Raw genomic sequence first — 20,752 nt, forward strand, 5'->3', positions numbered from 1 at the left:
ATTACCTAAGCTGATGTGTTACCCAATGTTTTCAAAATTTGACATATATAGACATTTTAATTGTTGGTAACTAAATACTAGAACTTGGTTGTATCAAATTTGTCTAAAAAGCATTTATAAACTAGTCACTATAAAGTACTTTAGATAGCATGTACTAAAAAGTTGCCTAGTTTTTTTTGCAAAATCTTACTAAAAACATCAAAGTAAATAATTATAACTTTATAAACTGAAAATTAAATTCTATAACATAAACATGAATTAAAACTTTATTTAAAGTATTACCTAAGAAACGTTCTTATAAAAATAATAATTTACTTACTTCAAAATAAATGATTTATTTCATAAAATTTTCTAGTTCACATGCTTCTTACAATTAAAAACAGTATTTCCTAAACATCATCAACTTTCTTGCTTCTTAACAGTGGAAACCTCATTGGTCATCTGAATGTGCACGTAGCAGGCCGAGCACCTCATGATGTTCTCCTGCAGCTCCAAGTCGTGAAACTCCTCAACATTTCCCCACTTTGAGGCCTGAAACTGCTGCTCCAACAAAGTCAGCTTCACCGCTTCCTCACAAGTCAGGTGCCTGTCAATGACCGCCAAGGTTAAAATGAGCGACTTCAAAGTTGCAGACATCTTTTCAATGGACAATAAACTTGCCTTGTCAAACGACAAGATGTGATTGGTCAGCACGGGTATGGTGTTTTCTGACAACTGTGGCATCTTGAACCCGGTTGTGTGCTGGACCTCAATGCCAAACCTTTTGTTGGCCCACTCAATCACACTACCCCACTTTTCCTTTTGCTGCTCAAACAATTCCGGCACGTCGTCCATGAAGAACAGCACTGTGTCAGTCTTGACAAAATTGACCAGATTTTCAGCCAATTTCTTGGGGACCACATGACTGTCCGTTGCCTGGTAACACACACTGGTCAGGGGCAGCCTGTGCATCTTCAGTTCCTCGGGCTGGGAGTTCCACTCGTTGGCCACAGCATGGGCAAGTCCCTCATTTTCAAACTTTAAAATGTTGCCATGGGGGCTCTTCAGCTTTCTGGAGTCCAAGTTGACTTCAAACATGCCTGATTGCGTTTCCTGGACGACGCTGGCCACCTTGTAGAACTTCTTCATGCCGGGAGATGCTGATGACGAGCATCTTGTTTGTGCCAGCTTCAGTACAGATGATGAAAGTCTTTTGAACATTGTTGATGTCTTTGTAAAAAGTCTGGAACATCAAAATTAAATATGAGAACAATGAAATTAGAAAAATGTTCAAATTGAGAAAAAAAAAGTGTTAAATTTTTGAAAACTTAAAATAGATTATTTTTTTAAATTTCTGTGTTAAATCTAGAATCTAGATGTTTAAATAAAATCTAAGTAGCCAAAAAAAAATTATTAATTACAAGTGTTAAAGTTTTGATCTCTGTGAACTGAATTTCAGCTTAACACTTTTTAAATGTTACATTTAATCTAGATAATTTAAATTTTAATTGTCCTTAAACCTTTCTTCATATAAAATGAGAAGATTTAAAACTATGTTAGCATCAACTTATTCTTTTTACAACGAAAATAAATTTATGCTACCTGTTTTCAAAGAAAATTATGTTGCTGAAAAACTAATTAAACTAATTAAAGGACTTTTAAAATTGTTTGTAGATAATTTTTCCCTTGGAAAAATTAAAAGTAAGTATAAACCTTAACTTGAAATATTAACTTAATTAAAACAATGTGTTTTTTCTAAAAACATTAATTGGTAAATAAAAGAAAAATAAAAGTTTTTTTTTTTTACTTGATAAAGCCAATGGAGGACCCTAGTATTTTTTTAAGCTAACATTTGTTATGATATGGAAATTTAAATTCTGGGTAAATTTAATGACTTAAAGTATTATCTAGCTTTTAAGGAATAGTCAATAATAAATGTGCTTTCTAAGATTTTTTTATAAAATCTATAAAACTTCTTTAATTTTATCTAATCATTTTAGTAACAGACTAAGTTTTTACAATATAACACTTTTAGGCTAACTTATTGAGTTTTTGGAAACAAAGTTTTAGGACTTTCAAAAGTATTCCCATATTTGACTAAAGTCAAAGTACAACTATTGGTATCTCTTTGAGCTCCATTTTCTAGGCTTCAACTTTTAAAGCAACAATTTGTTTTATTGTAAGGCCACAATTTCTAATTAATAAAATTAAAAACAAATATGATACAAATATATTTGAATTGGAATAAACAAAACTACATAGAATTATTGGGTGGTCTCTGATTTTTTAGATGTTTCTTTCTGATTTTCTGATTTATTTCCTTATATTTTTAAACTACAAGCTTTATCAACTAAAATTAAGGTAAAAAAAACAATAGTATAAAATTATGAAAAGATACTTTAATGCTATTTTAATTGTGTTTTATAATAAATTTTAAGGAAGGATAAATTTTATAAAAAGGTTTTATTTGTGATTTTATAAAATATGTATAACTTTTTGTTGAATAAAATAACTTATTTCTTATGACTTATTAGTTAACCTAAAATAATTTAATTTGCATATAAAATTGTACAAAGTTTGAGGTTTTTCAGGTTTTTTTTTATGTCAATTTTTTTTCAGGTTTTAAAGTAAAATCACCACCCTCTGTTTTATAAAAAAAATCAGAATATAGTATTGGTTTATTTTATGTTATTAATTGGATAAAAAGTGGCCTGAGATTTTATAAGATCTTAAAAGTATCTCAAGTTTTTTATAAAAAACATAACTACTCTATGTCAGTCTGAGACTGAAAAACAAATTCAAAATATTCTGAGTTATTCTGTGTTGTTTAGAGATTTTCAAAGATAAAATATTTTGAGCTATCTTGAGTGTGTGGCAACCTGCAAGTATGTTTAAAAAATATACACTTTTTCAACTTAAATTTTTCACAAAATACTTATGTTACATAGATAACTCAAGTTAAAAGATATGTTATATTTGACTTGTGAAATACAAAAAAAAAATGTATCATTTTATGGTTTACGCCTTGAATTTGAGTATTGCAGTCTTTAATATAACAAATTAAATTAGGACACAGGGAAGATACGTCAATTATTAAAAATAGAACTAATTTTCATATAAGACTTTTATAAAAACTGTAAGTCTAATAATAACATAACAAACTGAAACATAATGCAAATATAGTAGATTATGATATATCTGATCATAGGCCTGTTATTTATAAAATTAAATGTTAAGGAACTGAAAGGTATTGTGTTATCATATTTAAGTTCAAATTCTAGTAAGTTTGATGTTGGAGTTTTTTAAATGATCTTAATAGGAACTTGGGTAAATTGAGAATAAGTAATACAAAAGGTGATGATGTAAATGAGTGTTAGAATAAGTTTGAGAGTGTTTTTAGCACAGTGTTTATCACGCACCAACTATAACTTTTAATATAAAATATCAAAAACTAAAAGCTTAACCTTGGATTAAAAAGGGAAATATTGTTCCAATCAAAAAGAAAAATCTGATGTTTAAGTTCAATATCAAAAATAAAACAAAAAAAAAAAATTATTTCAAAAAATGAAGAAATATGCTGGATCGAGTTATTAAATGCTCTAAAAAAACATTATTTTAAACAGGTTGTGGAAAAAAAAAACAGAAAAAGTTGGGAAAAATATCTAACAATATTTTTGCTTCTAAGCCTATCTCTCATTTTAAAATCAATGTGCTTGATGAGCATCGTGATATTGTTGGGGAATTAAAATAAAAAGAAATAGGTAAAAAAATAATCAAAAATTTTGAGTCCATTTTTTTGAACTCTTTAAAAATTGTTTTGCTAAAGAATATATCAGGGAGTAAAACTGAAAATTTTATTAAAACAATGAACTCTAATAAGAGTGTTCTGATGTCTCTTGTACTTGTTTTGTGAAGCTTAGTACAAAAATAATTTCCCCCTACCTTTCTAAATTGTATAGCAATTGTGTTGAATATGATTTGTTTTGTAATTTTCTTAAACATGCTGAGGTAGTGCCAATTTTTAAAAATGATTAAAAAAACAATAAAATAATTTTATTTCTATTTTCCTTCAGTCTTCGTTTTCTAAAATTTTTAAGTCATTTTGTATGAGAGACTGAGTGATTACTTTCTGTCACATGATGTACTGTACTGTAAACAATATGGGTTTAGATACAACAGTGTGAAATCAGATTGTTGACGAACTAAGTAAATAAGGGTGAAAAAAAAAAGTAAATTGTTCTGTGTTCTTGGATCTCACTTAAGATCTTAATACTGATATTCATAAAAATTTAGTATCAAAACTTGAATAATATAAAACACTTAATGTAAAATTTTAACTAAAATAATTTAAAAAGATAGAAGTCAGTCTACTGTTATAAATAATGTTGTTTCTGAGTGAGAAATTTTGAATGTTGAGATACTTCAGGGTTCTTGTTTTAGTACATTGTTGTTTTTTGTGTATATAAACGACATATTTTCAGCTATAAGTACTAATTTGAGATTGTTTGCAGATGATGCTTGTCTGAGTGATCAACATTATGATTATTACCATGTTTATGCTGTTATAAATGTGGAGGTGAAGAAAATTGATGAATGGCTGTGTAAAATAGATTGGTTATTAACTATTCAAAGACAAAGTTGTTGCTGTTTGACATAACTGCAAGAAAGAGTGAATTCAGTATTAAGGTAAATGGTTTTATGATTGAGCAGAGTGAAAATACTAAATATCTAGGTATGGTATTAGACGACAAATAAAATTGCAAGGCACATTTGAACTACCTTAAATCCAAGCTTTTGAGAAGTTTTTTTATGATGTCAAAATTGAGATAATATTTGGATGCAAGCACTTTGAAGATGGTGTATTTTGTTCTATCCGCATATTAAGTATTGTACATCTGCTGGGGGTGGTGTTGATAGTTGTCATTTAAATCCAATTATTAGTGTGCAGAAGAGAATTTTAAGATATGTTTGTCGCATGCCTGCACTGACTCAAACAAATTCATGTGAAAACTGGTATTCTTAAATTTAATGATTTGCAAGTTTGTAAGTTGATGCTGAACACTTTGGGAAGATTTGAGGCTGACCACAGTATTTTTACTCTAGTAAGTATGGTTCATACACACAATAAAAGACATTATGAAAAATAAACTTTGTGGTTTAAAGAACTAGAACAGGGCTTAACCTTAACTTATTCAGGTACTTGGGTCTTAAGTTGAGGTCTTGTGTTCCAGAAATTTTTAAATGTCTTTTGTTGATCAAGAAAATTTAAAAAACCTAAAAATGGATGAGATTAAATAGTTACAAAAAATATTTGTTTTACCAGTAAACTGAGTAGGTTTGGAATGCTTTGGTTGAGTAACTTATGTTACATGCAGATTACACTAATTGCTTTTAGTTGGTACATGTTATCAGTTTTTCTTGACACATGTATGGTCAGTTTTATCTGTGTTTATTCTGATTTATGGTTGACTGGTTTTGGTCTGTTGATAGGGAAAGATATTTATATGGGTGCACATGATTGTTTATTTACTGTTTTTAAAAAACAGTTTTTACGTTATAAAATTTTTGTTTTTTATTTTTTTCAAATTTTGTTCCGACATAATTTTTAAATATTGCAAGGAACATTTCCTGAAAATTTGAGGTAGTTATCTCAAAAAAGGTAGGAGGAGATAGATTTTTAGTGATTTCTTATTATTTTCCTTTTTAGTTTGCGCCTCCCATAAGGATCCTATTGTTGCCTTCAACTTTGACCGGCTATATCTCAATAAATATTTTGAACTTTTAAAATATGTAAAAAGCATTTTGTAGCTTAGTAAAAACTATATAAAATAAGATCAAATTTTAAAAAAGGTGGTACCTCCCTATGCCCTTAATCAGTAGTTTTTATTATAGTTATTTAATGCTAATGTGTTCATTATAGTAGTGTTTTAATGTATTTTTCCAACAACTGATTGTGAATTCACTCTGGTGGCAGTGATCACATGATTGGGTTGTTATTGGGTGTGATTTGTTTGCTGTAGCAATGGTAAACACTTGCTTTGAGATTTGAGCTCTATGATTATTCCAGTGATTTGTTCTTTTATTGTTAAGATTTTGGCCTTGTGAGTTTTTTTCAAAATCGTGTGTCCCTGAGGGTTTTTTATTTGTTTAAAATAAGGTTTTTTGTTTATCTTCTTATGGTTGAATAAAGTTGAATACTAATGGGGCAGCTAAAACTACACATGATGTAACACACTCACTTTTCCTTATAAAATGTTTTTGTTGCTAGGGGTAGAGTTTGAGGCTGATGTTTTTTTAACCTTAAAAAAAAGTTTTTAAAGATAATTTTAAAAAACTCTATTGTACCGGTTTAAATATAAATTTAACGGATGCAATGAAAAGTAAATTTTGACATAAGTTTTATAAAATAAGCTCTTAAGTAAATAAGTTTTAGAATTATGCAAAAGTTTTTTTCTGCTTATAATCAGTTAACAAAAGAAAACTTTCATTTACATAATTATAACTCCATTGTTAAGTATTTTTGTGTAATTTAAGGTTTTTTTTACAAAATTATTTTTCTTCTTTAACTTATTTAGTACGTAAGAAACTTTGAAATAGTGAAAATTTAGTTGAATCAAAACATAAATTGAATGTTCAAGTTTTTTTAAGTTTTTTTGTGTACCCAAGTTTTGAATTTTTCTTATGCTAAAAAGCTTTTCATTTTTTTTTAACAATGTACCTTATTCTTTAGTTTAATACCATGTTATTAAAATTTATGATTCATAACAATTTTCTGTTAACTTTCTGATATAGAATGATGAAATTGTATCAAGAATAAAAATTCCCCTTAGTCAGTAAGCTATTAGCTAAATAGTATATCACTTAGTATGTTGAACGTCTAGTCTAGAACAAAGTTTCCAAAACTCATACTTTTAAACGCCTTTTGCCAGAAATTTAAAGGTAATCGCTCAAATTTTATAAAAAATACATTTTTAGTATTTAGATTCAATTATAAAACTCTGCTTTTTACTAATTACTGCCACCTTATAGCCAAAACTGCCCTCAACGAACAATATTGCCCACTCTAGAAAAAACCTAGTTTTAAATCTATATTTTTTAGTGAATCATTAATTAAAAAGCTCAAGTTTTGAACATTTTAGTAAAACTGACTGTCAAAACAAACTAAAGAAGTTTGAACTCTAACTTTTAAAAAATATTTAGATTAATTATTTTCTTAAAGCTTTTTTTAAGAATTTGAAGAAACTTTAAAAACATATTTGTAATAAACGGTAGCTCTTTTTATATTCTGTATTCGTCTTTTATTGATATATTTTAACAGTATACTTGTAATTAAATTAAGCTAATTCCCAACTGTGCACGAATTTTTCTTTATTCAACTTCTTTAGAATCCTTTAATTTATAATTTCAAGTTTTTGTTCTATTATCGCAAAACTCGTATTATAACTTTAGCTTATTTAGTGATTATAACATATTGAAAACTATTTTAAGATATTAAAATTAACTTTTTGATATTGTATAAAAGTTTTTTAGTTGGTCGATATATAAAAAATTTTCGTCTTATTAAATTCTTTCAACTGCTTTTATTGCAATTTATTTAAAGAAATAAAAAAGTTTTACGCTTTTTTTTTACAAGAACTATAATTACTTTGATTTTTACATTTATCAATAACCGAAAAGTTCGTCGTGCACTAGTTGCTAGGACTATATACTTTGACCTTTTATTTTTTACTTGCTTCACTATCAAACTATTATATATATATTATATCTATATTATATTATATAATATATATTTTTATAAAGCGAAAAGTAATTAGTGAAAAATGTATCGTAAATTGACATAAGATAAAAACAATTTAATAAAAACAGGTTTTACAGCTTTAGTTGCTAATTACAGGTTTGTTTGTAATGGCATTTGACTAAATTTAACACAACTTAAAAATATATAAACAAAATAAATCATGTAAAGTACAAAATTTATTTATTTTCGTACCGTATCAAAAACTGTTACTAACAAGAATAAACTAGATAAGTTTTATAAGTGTTTAAAAAAATAAACTAACGTATTCGAATATCCGAACTTGACCCGTGTATTTACAAAATTTATCGATTACAGCTTAATTTTACCTCAAAGGCGGCTTTAAAGTTTTAATTATGTGACCAAAAGTATTGTTTTAAATTTATTTAAAAAAATATTTTGTTCTAAAATTGATAAAATTAAAAAGCAAAACCTTTAAAAAAAAGTAAAGTTTTATAAACTACTTTCTAAAGTGTTATTTTTTACCAACCTTGAAAACAAAATTAATTGAGAGAAAACATTTTGTGATTTCTTTCAACAAAGTAAATCTACTGATAACTTACAATTTAAGCATGATGGTTTGCAATTAGTTGCTTATTAGTGTTTTAAAAACTTAAATCAAGTAATTTTAAACACGGTAATCAGTGTTATTTTATATCTATTATTCAAAAGGTTTTCATTAAAATTTTTTACAACGAAAAAAAGAAAAATTAAGCTGCTATATGGCTTAAAATGCCAAAGAAAAAATAGTAAGACAAGATATATGGCAAAAACATGTAAAGAACATGATTGCTTAATACGATGGTTTTTCTTCTTCTGCTACACCGATCCTATAACAGCTCTGTAAACTAATTTATTTTATAAAAGAAAACTTCTACTTTATAAAAGTTTTTGCTTTAAATTTTCTATAACATAATACATTAATCAATTTGATTTTGTGTTCTAAAAGTCATGTTATATATTATATATATATATACTGTTGTTGCAAAGTTTTAATAATCTTAAACTATAAAAAAGCATAGATAATAGTGTATATGTATTCAAAAAAATTTAACTGAAATATTCGATAAGTCGACTTTTTCATAAATATTTTAAAAAGAAACAACTTCAGTACAGCTTAATTTTTAGTAACAGTCGTAAAAAGTTATTTTCTGCCTTGATACACGAGAATTTTTTAATGAAACGTTTTCTGGTGGCCGGCGCCTTTGAGCTTGAAAATTTTTGATTTTATAATACTTTTTTGTTTTAGATTTTTTTGTTTTTGCTTTAACATTGCATAGTCAGTTAAAAAAAAAATGAAGAATAACCAGAACTTAAACTTGAAAATTTGTTTTTTGTTTTTTTGTAAAGTTAGTATGATAAGTAATAAAACAATTTCATTTATATATGTTATTTTTTTCATTTAGTTAGTTTTTTAATTTCTTAAAATTTTATTAGGTTATTTATTTTTTTAAAGAACTCTTTTTTAAAGAAACTACAATAAACTAAAATTCAGAATATCTAAAAGGTAAAATAAATGGTTATAAACTTTTGATAAACACTTTTTAGCTAAGTATTTTGTTTTAAGAGAATAGAAACTTAAAATAATAATTATAGAAAAGTTATATAACTCAGATTATTTGGATAAGCTAATTTTGGTAATTATTACAAGAAGAAACTGCTTATCTTTTAGTAGGTGTTTTAGTACTTTAAATTTAAATAAGTTGTTTTTTAATTATACTGTTGTTAATTGCATTAGTCTGACATTTTTAAAGTTTATAAAACATAGGTAGAATTGTCGTATTTCTAGTTAATCAGATAGATTTTTTAATATTAGTTTTACACTTGTAATTATAAAAACGTTTAACAAAAAAGTTATGAAAGAGTATAGCTTTTCAGTTATAAAACAAACAAAGATTTTGTTAAAGTGTGTGAAAAAAAGCTTAAAAAACTTTTAATTACCTTCTTGACTTTTGAAGAAGTAGTTTTCTATAGAGAAGTTTTATTTTTAAGGATATTATATCAAAATGTTGGAATATATTTTGTTTGAAACAGTTTAAAATCGGTAAAGTATTTTTTTTTTCATAGTCCTTAATTTAATACAAGTTGGTAGCATTTAATCGTACATAATAAAATAAAAAAATTTTATAGGATTGTATATAATAGAATGTTAATGAACGAGTTCACCTTAATGGTTCATATTATTACGTAACTAAAAACCTTCAAAACTTCACCCAAGCTCAAGAAACTTGCCACCGAAATTCTAGTGCAATCGCCGACTTGAAAACTTTAGATTTTGAGAAATTTGTTGAAAAAATAAGAAAAGTCGAAGGCTTTATGTACAACAACGTCTTACGAGTGCAGCCTTTCAACAACACCATAAAGAATTGTTTTGGAGTATTTGATCTTTTATGGATAAATGTGGACGAAGGTGTTTCTGGCAACGTGCATAACGTTTGTCAAGGTCATACGCGTTTTGAAAACAGCATGTACAAAACTCTGTGCTCTAAACCAACCGAATCACTAAATAGCAACTCACTATGTGATAGTTCAATCGATTCTGGTAGTCCCCTGGTTGCTATAGTAGTGACTTTGGTGGTTATTGGGATAGTTGGAACATTCATAGTATTGTTTTTCTACTTCAAGAAGAAAAGACGAACAAAACTGATGCAAAAGAGCAGTGTTTGTCAAATTGAACTCGTTGAAAGCAGTAATGAAGTAAGTAACAATTATCTTTCAATTAAACTAAAATAAACTAAAACATAATATGTCATAAAAACTAAAACATATAGTCACAAACTTTAATTATGATAAAAAAAATTTTAAAGAAAAAATCAAATCAACTGCACAAAGAAGAAGTTTTTTTATGTGAGAATCATCGTGAAGAAACCAAAACGTTTGTTTAAATAGGTATGTTTTAAAATAAAAAATATACTCAAAACAATACTATTAGTTGTTTAAACTAAAGCAAAGAATTAATCGGTACGATTAGTTAATTAAGCCTATTTCTAAGGACTTTATGTTTATAAGTACTTATTTCAAAATTCGTTTCATTATGAAAGCCGTTATGAACATTAAATATTAGTCGTTTTAGCTTAATTGATAGGAAATATTGAAAAAATTAAAATGATAGATTCATATAAAATTTCTATAGCTTATAATTTCAGATTCTTAAAAAATTATTTTTTTAAAACGATGTTTAACTAAACCTAGTTTTTTATAAGATAACTTTAAAACATATTTTTAAATATTAATTATATTAAAGTTTCAATAAGGCTAAAAATCAAAGTTATGAAAATGTTTGTTTGTTTTTCTATTTAGATAACTTTTTAATTGTAATGATAAGATCAGAAGCTCACATTAAACTCAAGTTTAAAAATGCTTAAGGTTTGACCTTTTTTTAACAAGTGACTATTAAGTTTTATTAGTTACTCAGTCAATTTACGCTAATGAAATCACATTAAACATACTCAAAGCTTTATTTTTTTTTAAATATGTGGCTAAACTTTGTTTTGCTAAACACTTATTAGTATTAAATAGCGTCCGTCAAATAAACAACATTTTTAAGTTCTATCATAAGTTATGTTTTTTATGATTGGTATGTAACGAACATCTAAAACAATAGGTTTCAAATGGATTATCTTGAAGCAAAATATATGCCTCTCTTTTGAAATTTTATTTATAAAACCAAATTAACCTAAACTTTTAACGTTATATATGTTTTACAAAACTACGAAAAACCTTATACAGTATAAAATACATTTGAAAACTATTTAATTTATATATTGACTAACATTTATGAAATATATGTATTTCTTGTTTTAAAATTCTAGCTGCAGTTTGCAATTAACTTTATAATTTTATAATGAGAAGCTACGTTAAAGAGCATTATTTGTTAATGTAAAGCAACAATACTTTAAATAGAGTTAATCAAAAGTTTCAGATGATAATTTAATAAATAATTTTTAGTAAATAACAAAAAAAGCTTAATTTTTTTTTATAATAATCATTTATTATAGACTTCTAAAGGTTTTTTAAAATAAAAACTTAGTTTAGTTATGTTTTAAAAGTATCATGCACTATTTAGTTAAACTCAGTGTTATTTTGTACATTTTCTTAATTTATAAAATTATTTATCCAAATTTCAAGCTATATAAAAATATAGCATTTAAATTATAGCAAAAACGTATTATTTAATTATTAGCTTTTAAAAAACAATTTTAACGAATAGCTTAAATAGGATTTTGTTTGCTTGGTTAACAAATGATTTTAATAGTGCTTACAATAAATAAGTTCATTCATAAATTAAGTTTTAAAAATAGTATAAACAATAATTTACCTACTTTATTACACGTAATATCGAGTTTAAGATAATCACAAAATGCCTTAACTTATATTTTTTCTATTTCTAATTTTTGTTGAAGTTCTTTTATTTTTTTCTTAATTTTTTACTTCTAGCTTCCTTAAATATTGAAAAATAGTTTATATACTATGTTAAAATATATTATTTTACACGTAGTACAGAATAAAGCCTATTTTTGCGCGAAATTTTTATATATACAAACAGTTAGATAATATGACATAATGATCCATAAACTAAGCATGGAAATTAACAATACTTTTACTTTGTCGATGTTTTTTAAAACAGTATTATAAAGCATTTAATTTTAAAATTCGGCATTTAATAAAGTCTGGAAAAACTTAACAGCAATTTGTAAGAAAAAACTATAAGTCTTAAAAAAATCTCAATAAAGCATTTTGTATTTAAAGCTAAAGTTTTACACAAAAATAAATAGTATTTTTTATCAAGTTTTACATTAAGTTTTTGTCAATTTTAATATATTTAGTAAGTTTTAATTAATTTTATATTATTCCATATCAATTTTAACATTTACCACTAAATGACTAGTCACTAAGCTTTACGTTTTATAGTGTTGTATTATAAATGTAAAAAGTAGACATCTTAAAAATTCAATTCTTTCCTATGCTCAATTTACAGATTGTTACGGCATACAACTTAAATACTTGTATTTATTCTTATGAGAGGCTTGATTAACAAAGCATAAAACTAATTCTACTGTAAAATATTGTCTGTTTTGCGAAATTTATACAATGATTATTGTTATGTAAAGTAAGCAAAATGTTATACCAAATTTTAAAGAAACAATATATTACCGAAAAAATCATACATGTGTTTTAATACTTTACAAATACAGATTGTAAATATCGTAATATTTCAGCAAAAAGGAAAAAAAAAATCAATTAAATAAATATACTCATCAGTGTTCAACATATCTTATACTGATTTGTTCCGTTATATTTCATTACTATATTCAATACTTAATACCATAGAAAAATACATTAGTTTAGCTTTGTATTCTCTAATGAATATTTTAAAAAAAAAAGAAAGATATTAGGTATAACTAACTTATTTTAAAAACAACAAATTTTTAAAAATATAGTTTAGATTTAAAGCTATCAACATTTTTAAAAGCGAAAATACATATAATTGAAATTTTTAAAACTTATTTTATTAAAACAATCACTACTACTGATAATAAACAAAGTAGCTCAATATAACATTAAAGTTTAAAAGTTGCATACAGCTTGACTAAAATTTATTTTTTGTTAAAATAAAAGTTTAAAAGTTCAAATTAAATTTGAACTACTTTAATTTTGTTGGGTGAAAATTTGAAAATTTAAACTAAATTTAACCTACTTTAATCATTGCAAAAATAAAATTTTAAAAGTTTAAACTAATTTTGACCTAAGTTGAATTTTATTGAAATCAAAACTCATAAGTTTAAATAAAGTTTAATCTACTTTTAGTTTTTGGTTTTCAAGTTCAATTAAAAGTTATGTAAATAAAAAAGTTTGGTCGATGTTGACGTGAAAATATTTTGTAAGTATGTAGCATCGTTTCATTATAAATACAGTGTTTGAACTGATTAATATTGCTGTTTGTTCTACAGCTAAAAAACCAAGTTTTCAGCTAAGTTTTTAATTAGGAGTTACTTTTATCATTTTAATTAGTGAACTTTCAAAAAACATGCAATAGTTCTAAGTTTTACTTTGAAGCTTACACAGTTTTCAATCTAATAACTTAAAACACATGTTCTAAAACTTGAAAATTATTTTGAATAATTAAGTTTTAAAAAAATACTTAAATATCTACTTTTTCTATGTTTATAAAAGGTTATAATTTGATTTTAATTATTTCATTATACTGTATTATCAAACCTAATAGAAATTTTAAGCCTTTTAGGTATAATTTATATAACTGCTATAAAGTTCTCTCACGTTAGTTCAAAACTTCTATAAATTTTAAAGTGTCATACTTCGGTTTTTTATAGATCTAGGTAAGTTTATACATTTATTTTTTTAAACTATTTTCACCTACTAAATTTAAAGACTTTTATTGTTTGTAATCGTTAGCTTTTGCAAAAAAAAATATTTAACTACTTAATTTTATGTTCATTTATTTTTCTAAGTTGTTTATTTTTTCAGCTTGTGCCATTAAAAGCTCATTATAAAACTTACGTTCAATCAAGAGTCGTTAAATTCGACCTACTTTTAAACAAGTATTCACACACTTTGTTAAAATTATTTTTATGAGCTGAACCTAACTGACGTGAGGTATAAAATTTTTTTTGAACAATGTATTAAAGTTTCAGTTTTTTATTTCGTGTTTTTTTTTGTTTAATAATTCAAAGAATATTATACTAAAAACATTTAATAGTTTTATATAGCTTTAGTTAACAACTGTTCCATTATTAACACTACAAAAAATAAAAGTTTAAATAACGGTATTAAATAACAATTATATATCTTGTTCAAATTTTTAATATAAAGTGTTAAACAAACATGAAATTGCTGTTTTAATTAATAAAACTTTTATGCTAAATACGTTTTTAGCTTGTAGTATAAACAAAATTATTTTAGTAAAATTAATGTAAGTTTTTCTATGTTTTTCAAAAAATGTAATTTAAAGTTCAATTCAAGATACAATTAAAGACATGTGTTTTTACAGTTTTAACCTTTTTTTAAACAGTAAATCAAAAGGTAAATTAGATGAGGCACAGAATTCACTGAACTTGCAACATTAAATATTTGCTCACCTCATAAATGGCAGATAAAAAGGATCTCTTGTAAAAAAAAAATATATATAAACTCTTATTTCTATCAACCATTAATTGTTTATATTTAATATAACTATAAAATTTGAAAGTCATAATCTGTTTCTGCTTAAATTGAAACATAACATGTTTTTTTAAAATATAAAAATTAACTTTACTTTTTACTTTAAAAACTGTACATTATCTTTTTGTTTTGATTTAAAAACTTATGATACTTATCTTATAAAGTTTTTTGAACAAAAAGTTTGTGTTAATTTTTGTAGTAAAAACTTAGTTCTTTTTATATTCTTTAACGTTATATTAACTTGATAAAACATTTATCTTAAATTCTAAATTTTTTTCATTGTTTTAAATGTCAAAAGTTTTTTAATTTTCAATCGCTCTTTTTCGTATACTTTGTCAGTGATAGTTGTATTTATTTATAAAACACATCTAAATGTAAATAAAACCATCAAAAAAAAGTAAGACAATATTGTTTTAATAAATGTAAATCTAAAAACTAAATAACTACTAACTTGGTCAATCTAAACTTAAATTTTTTTAACAGTTAGTTTCTTTCACACTAAAGTATTATTGCAGATTATAGAAGTTTAAGTATCATACTTGTTTTAGGTTTAGTTTTTTTAGAACGTTATAAAATTACTGTTAAGACAAAAAATTAAAGTTAATTGTATACAATGTTTAAATAAGTACCACATGTTGAAAAACTATAAAACTTAGTTAATCAAAATGTTTTTAATAAAGTTTAAAGTTTATATATGTTTTGAAAATCAAATTTGATATAAGATTAAATATTGTTTTAAATAGCAAAGAAAACTAAAACCTTGTAAACGATGTATCTAAGAAATACTTATAACCAAAAAGTCTTTTGCAAACTCTCCTATTTTATTTATTTATTTGTTTATTTTATTTTTACTTACGACACCGTAAAAAAAAAATTCAATAGCTGAAATCTTATTTTTGAAAAAAATTCATTGTAAATGTATTTGTAAGCCAAATAAACTTATGTATTATAGTATACTCAGTTATTTATCTAATTATAAAGAAAGCAGCGTTTCAAAGTTTTTCGAGCAAACTTATGTAGTTTAAAAAAACATGCTTAACAGTATTAATTTGCCTTTTAATTCCCTTTAAAACTAACAAAATCAGATATGGACCTGACAAAAGATAAATACTCAAATATTTTTTTAAATATTAATAAACTATATAAAACAATATAACATGTTGTTCAACTTTCTTAAAATTAAAAAAAAAAGTTCTAGTAAGTCTATTTTTCATATGCGGTTAGCTTTTAGTTTTATATAAAATGCTTAGTAAGCATAAAAGAAATATTGTTTAGTTAGACATATTTACAATTAAAGATAAATATGAACAAGTTAATTCAGTAAGAATCAATAAAGAGAAAAACATTTCTTTGTCAAATTATGTTTTAAAGCTATAAAAAAGTATTTTTTAAAAGCTGTTTAGTTTTGCTTGTCAAGTACTTATGTTTTCATATTTTAAAATTCAAATTATCCCAATAATCGATGTTAAGTAATATATAACAACTAGTTTTAACTTATTAAATTAAAAATGTTATAATTCTTTTCAATATATTATTACAAACATGAACATCTAAATTATTAAAAATTCCACAGTTTAAGTATTTTCTACTTCATAGTAAACATATTAGACTGTTTATATATGATTAATATCTAAATATAGTTTTTTGCTAGCAGTCATTTGGGTTCAAACCTGGTTTAAAATCTACGAATTCTGTGAAACGGTACTTTTCTATAATAGCTGTTGTAAAACAACTTTTAATTTAATATTAATTAATTTGAAAATCAAAATTACAAATCTTTTTTAAATCACAGTACTTAGTGAATACTTAATAAAAAATATATTTCTATCATTTTAAGAATTAAAGCACTGATGTAAATTTTATTAAACTATTTCGGACTTTGAGAAACAGAGAATATGGATTATGGAACATATACGTGTCCATAATGTTTTATATGTTGCTTTAGGAAGTGAGTAGTTGAAAATTGATGTTAAGGTACGTGTACTTTGGTTTGGATAGGTTTTTCTTCTTTAAAATATTTTAAATATTAAAAGGTTTTTTGAGTCAAATCTTCGTTTTTATTTTTAGATTTTTACCTCAAATAATTGACCAAAATTTTAAATTATAAACTTATAGTTTATTTATGTGTATAATAGTAATTTAGATTTGGTAATAAATTTAATTAGTAGTTCACAAAAATAAGTATAGAAATTTAAGAAAATACTTGAGGTAAAAATCTATTTAATTTAGAAGTAAAATTGTACTGTAAAAGTTTCATAAGTCTGAGACAGACATTATTTTTTATTATTAAATTAATAATGATTATCAGTGTTGTCTGATATTAGCTGTGTAAAAGCACAAAAATGTCTATAAAAAGTAGCTTGAATGCACATAGTAAGATTAGTGAGTTAGAAAATTAATTTTTTAAACAATTATATATATATTCTTTTAATGTTACTTTTGATAGTAATTGTTAATGTTTTACATTAAATATGCTCGGTAATAAAATTCAACCTCTAAAAGTTTTTTTTTATGTATTGAAAATACTTAAGTTTTAAATGTGCATTCATGAGCTACTTATTGTTAGTTTTGTGCACTTTTTTAAGAAATTGAAGGTAATTGCTGTTCTTTGAGATTGATAATTTTAAAGTTATTCAGAGCAGAATTTTAAACAACTTATTCATTTAAACTTTTAATATTTTGTTCTTTGAAAAATACTGCTTGCAATTCTATTTTTGAAATTGGTACCTAAATTACAGAAATAAGCATTTTTGCCCACACTCAGGAAAATTAAGATTAGTTTGAAAAAGTTAAAAAAAATTTTTTTATTGAAAACGCATTAGTTACAACTGTTTATGTATGAACTATTTTACTGTTAATTCTGTGCACTTTTTTGTAGAGCAATTTTTGTTTTTTAAAATCAAAAAACTTTAAATTCATTTAGAGCATAGTTTAAACAATTCATTTACCTACATGTTTAATATTCCATAATATTTTTTAGATTAATATCTATTAAAGAATTAAGTTTGTTCATACTTAAGATAAATAAGGCTAGTTTGAAACTTTAAAAATTTAAGACTCTCTCTTCACCTCACATGTTTAATACTTTATTTTACTACTCAAAAAAAAAGTTTATTTTTCTATCTTTTAAAAGTTGTTGTTTATTATGTTTATAATTCTATTCCTAAAATTCTTTCTTAAACTAAAGAGTTATACATGGTTTACTACCATCAGAATAACTAGGGCAAGTTTGAAGCTTATGAAAATATTTTTCATCTCTCAGGGCACCCAAAAAAATTTAGATTAGTTTGAACTTTTTGAGACTAAGAATAAAATCAGGCTAATGAAGGCTAGTTTTACTTATATTTTTAGAAACTAAGGTTTATAAACTTGTACTATAAATAAAACAGTTTAACTTGATTATTTTTAATTCAGTCCTTTTATTAAAAGAAAATGCTTCATAATAATATCATTTTTTCTATAAAATAATAATCTTAATTATCTAGTAAGATTGGACATTAAATAAATAATTTTTTCTAAATGTTTTACATTATATGGGTACAAAGTTTTTATTAGGAAAGACAGTTTATGTAATTCTTATTTAAGAATGGGCAACAAATGGCCTTTTAAATAAAAGTTATATGATTTCTAAAAAGTTTTGAATTTGAATAATTTTGAACAATATGGAATTTTAAACAATAATTATTAAAATACGAGCAAAAATTTGGAATTTTTATCTTAATTATTGCATTGTGAAATAGCGAAATTTCAATTAGGTACAAAAAATTTATCATAAAACTGAAAAAAAGTTGTATCATTTACAAATGTTTTCATTAAAAAACACGTTTGAATTAACTATACAGTATCTTTTCAAATTTTTGTACTAATTAAGACATATTTATTTCCTTAAATATAATTTTATTTCAGAAATGGATCAAAAACTTTTTTTTAATAAACTGGAAAACATTTAGGAAACCTGGAATGAGTTTACCAAAAACCTTTAGCAATCTTGAAATGACTGGCAGGCCAATACTTAAGATTTTTTTAAAATAAATTAATATTACAAAAATTTGCCTGCGAGCATGTAAATCTAGCTCGCTAAGTAAGGTTTTAAACCTGAATGTATTTTTTGGGATTTAAAACAAAAAGTAAAAGAAAAAATACAATTTTCATACAATTTAAGGGAAATTTTTAAACCTACTTTAAATATAATAGAAAAAAGGTTATGTAGAACTGCTATTTTATCAAACTGAATTAGGTAATTGAGTATTTTCTAAAATATAATGAAATTAAAATGCTTTGGCCCTTAAGGACTAGATTTTAATACATTTTGCCTGTCAACTAAACATGTTTGTCTCTTTTTTAACAATTTGGTGAATACATATTTTAAGGTTTGTCAGCTCTAAAAAACAAAGAATCTGACCAATTTAAAGAATTAATAAAAAGCTTAAATTATATTTTATCTAATAGAAATAATTTTAATAGGTTTGTTGCACACTCAAGCTAATTCAAATCCAATTAAAATTATTAACTATGGCTAATTTATTATAGTTTTATCAATTTTATAGAATCTCAAGCTTGTTTAAAATTTGTTCTTAGCCTCTTGCTATTTTTATTAACAATAAATGCTCTTTTGTATACAAAGCTAAAACGTTTTGATATTTTTAAGAAATGTTTTGATCTCTTAAATAATATTGATACTTTATTGTGTTTTTTTTTAACTTTTAGGCCAAAATTATCGCGTTGTGTTTAGCTTTACTTCAGGGTTACTTTTTTTAAAAAGCTCCCTTTAAAAAGTTAAAAAAGCTATAGCCTTCCCTAATAACAGTTCTCAAAAACCTATCAACTAAAATGCGTAAGACTTTTTTGGTTTTTTCTCTTCACCATTAAGTCCCTAATACCTAGTGTAAGTTTAAAATTATGACCTCATGGCCCCTCTTTAGCCCCATTGCTGCTAATGACCCCTAATTTTAATTGATGTCCCCAAAAGGCAACTTAGGGAAATCCTTCTCTATGTTGATGTAACAATTTTTTTTCAAAATTTTCTGGTCAAAAAAGAGTGTGTTGTCATGTAGCTACAGACTAAGTATATAAAAGCTAAAGCTTTTTTCGGCATCTAAAAATTTATTCACATTGAATTACAGACAAAAGTTTTAAGCACAGTATTTCTCTGATCAAAATAAGGTCATTTTTTATTAATAAATTAATTGAAGGGTTGCCACACACTCAGGTTACTGAGGGATTTAAGGGAAACTCAGGAAATTTTTAAACAATAGAAAATCTTAGAGAAACTTGAGAAAAATTGGGGAATTTTTACTTTTTTTTTAACTCAGGGAAACTCATGCCAGGTTTGATTTTTTCTAAAAATTTCAGAGAAGTTTTGAGATTTTTTAAAAAGTCTCAGGGAAAACTTTTCTTGATCTAGAATGAGATTTAATTAATCTAGTTTCAATATTTTGGGAGAAAAGTCTTTATATACTTTTTTTCAAGTGCTTATTTAAAAATGTTTAGCCTTGCGGCTAGTTCTTTAATATTCTTAGAATAAACATTGTAATTTTTTTAATAAATAATGAAGTTTTTAGGACTTGAAAAAACTCAGGGAAGTTTAAAGTTACTCAGGTAAGTTTCTGGTCACTCAAAGAAGATTTTTAGAATTAAAGGCAACCCTGTACTTGGCTAAAAATAAACCATTGAGCTTTACCAAATGTATATTAAGTTTTCACGCTTTTCAAGTTTAGAGAAAACACTAAATTACCATTAAGTTAAAAAATAGATTTGAAATTTATTCCTATATAATTTTAAATTTATCAAAAATAGACT

The 20,752-nt window shown here is 24.5% G+C and overlaps 1 protein-coding gene across 1 annotated transcript; it reads right to left on the minus strand.

Annotated features, from left to right (window-relative positions):
* LOC145834851 (ATP synthase mitochondrial F1 complex assembly factor 2-like) lies at positions 1 to 1,200 on the minus strand. Its single transcript, XM_082942373.1, has one exon. The coding sequence runs from the start codon at positions 1,198 to 1,200 to the stop codon at positions 400 to 402; it is 801 nt and encodes a 266-aa protein (XP_082798499.1). The 3' UTR covers positions 1 to 399.
* Between the last annotated feature and the right edge of the window lie 19,552 nt (positions 1,201 to 20,752).

The sequence above is a fragment of the Thalia democratica genome, chromosome 1, assembly GCF_965202585.1.
Source record: "Thalia democratica chromosome 1, ktThaDemo2.hap1.1, whole genome shotgun sequence".
Classification (NCBI taxonomy): domain Eukaryota; kingdom Metazoa; phylum Chordata; class Thaliacea; order Salpida; family Salpidae; genus Thalia; species Thalia democratica.

Excerpts from the sequence above, each read along its gene's own strand:
- LOC145834851 (XM_082942373.1), bottom strand. The coding sequence starts at position 1,200 with ATGTTCAAAAGACTTTCATCATCTGTACTGAAGCTGGCACAAACAAGA.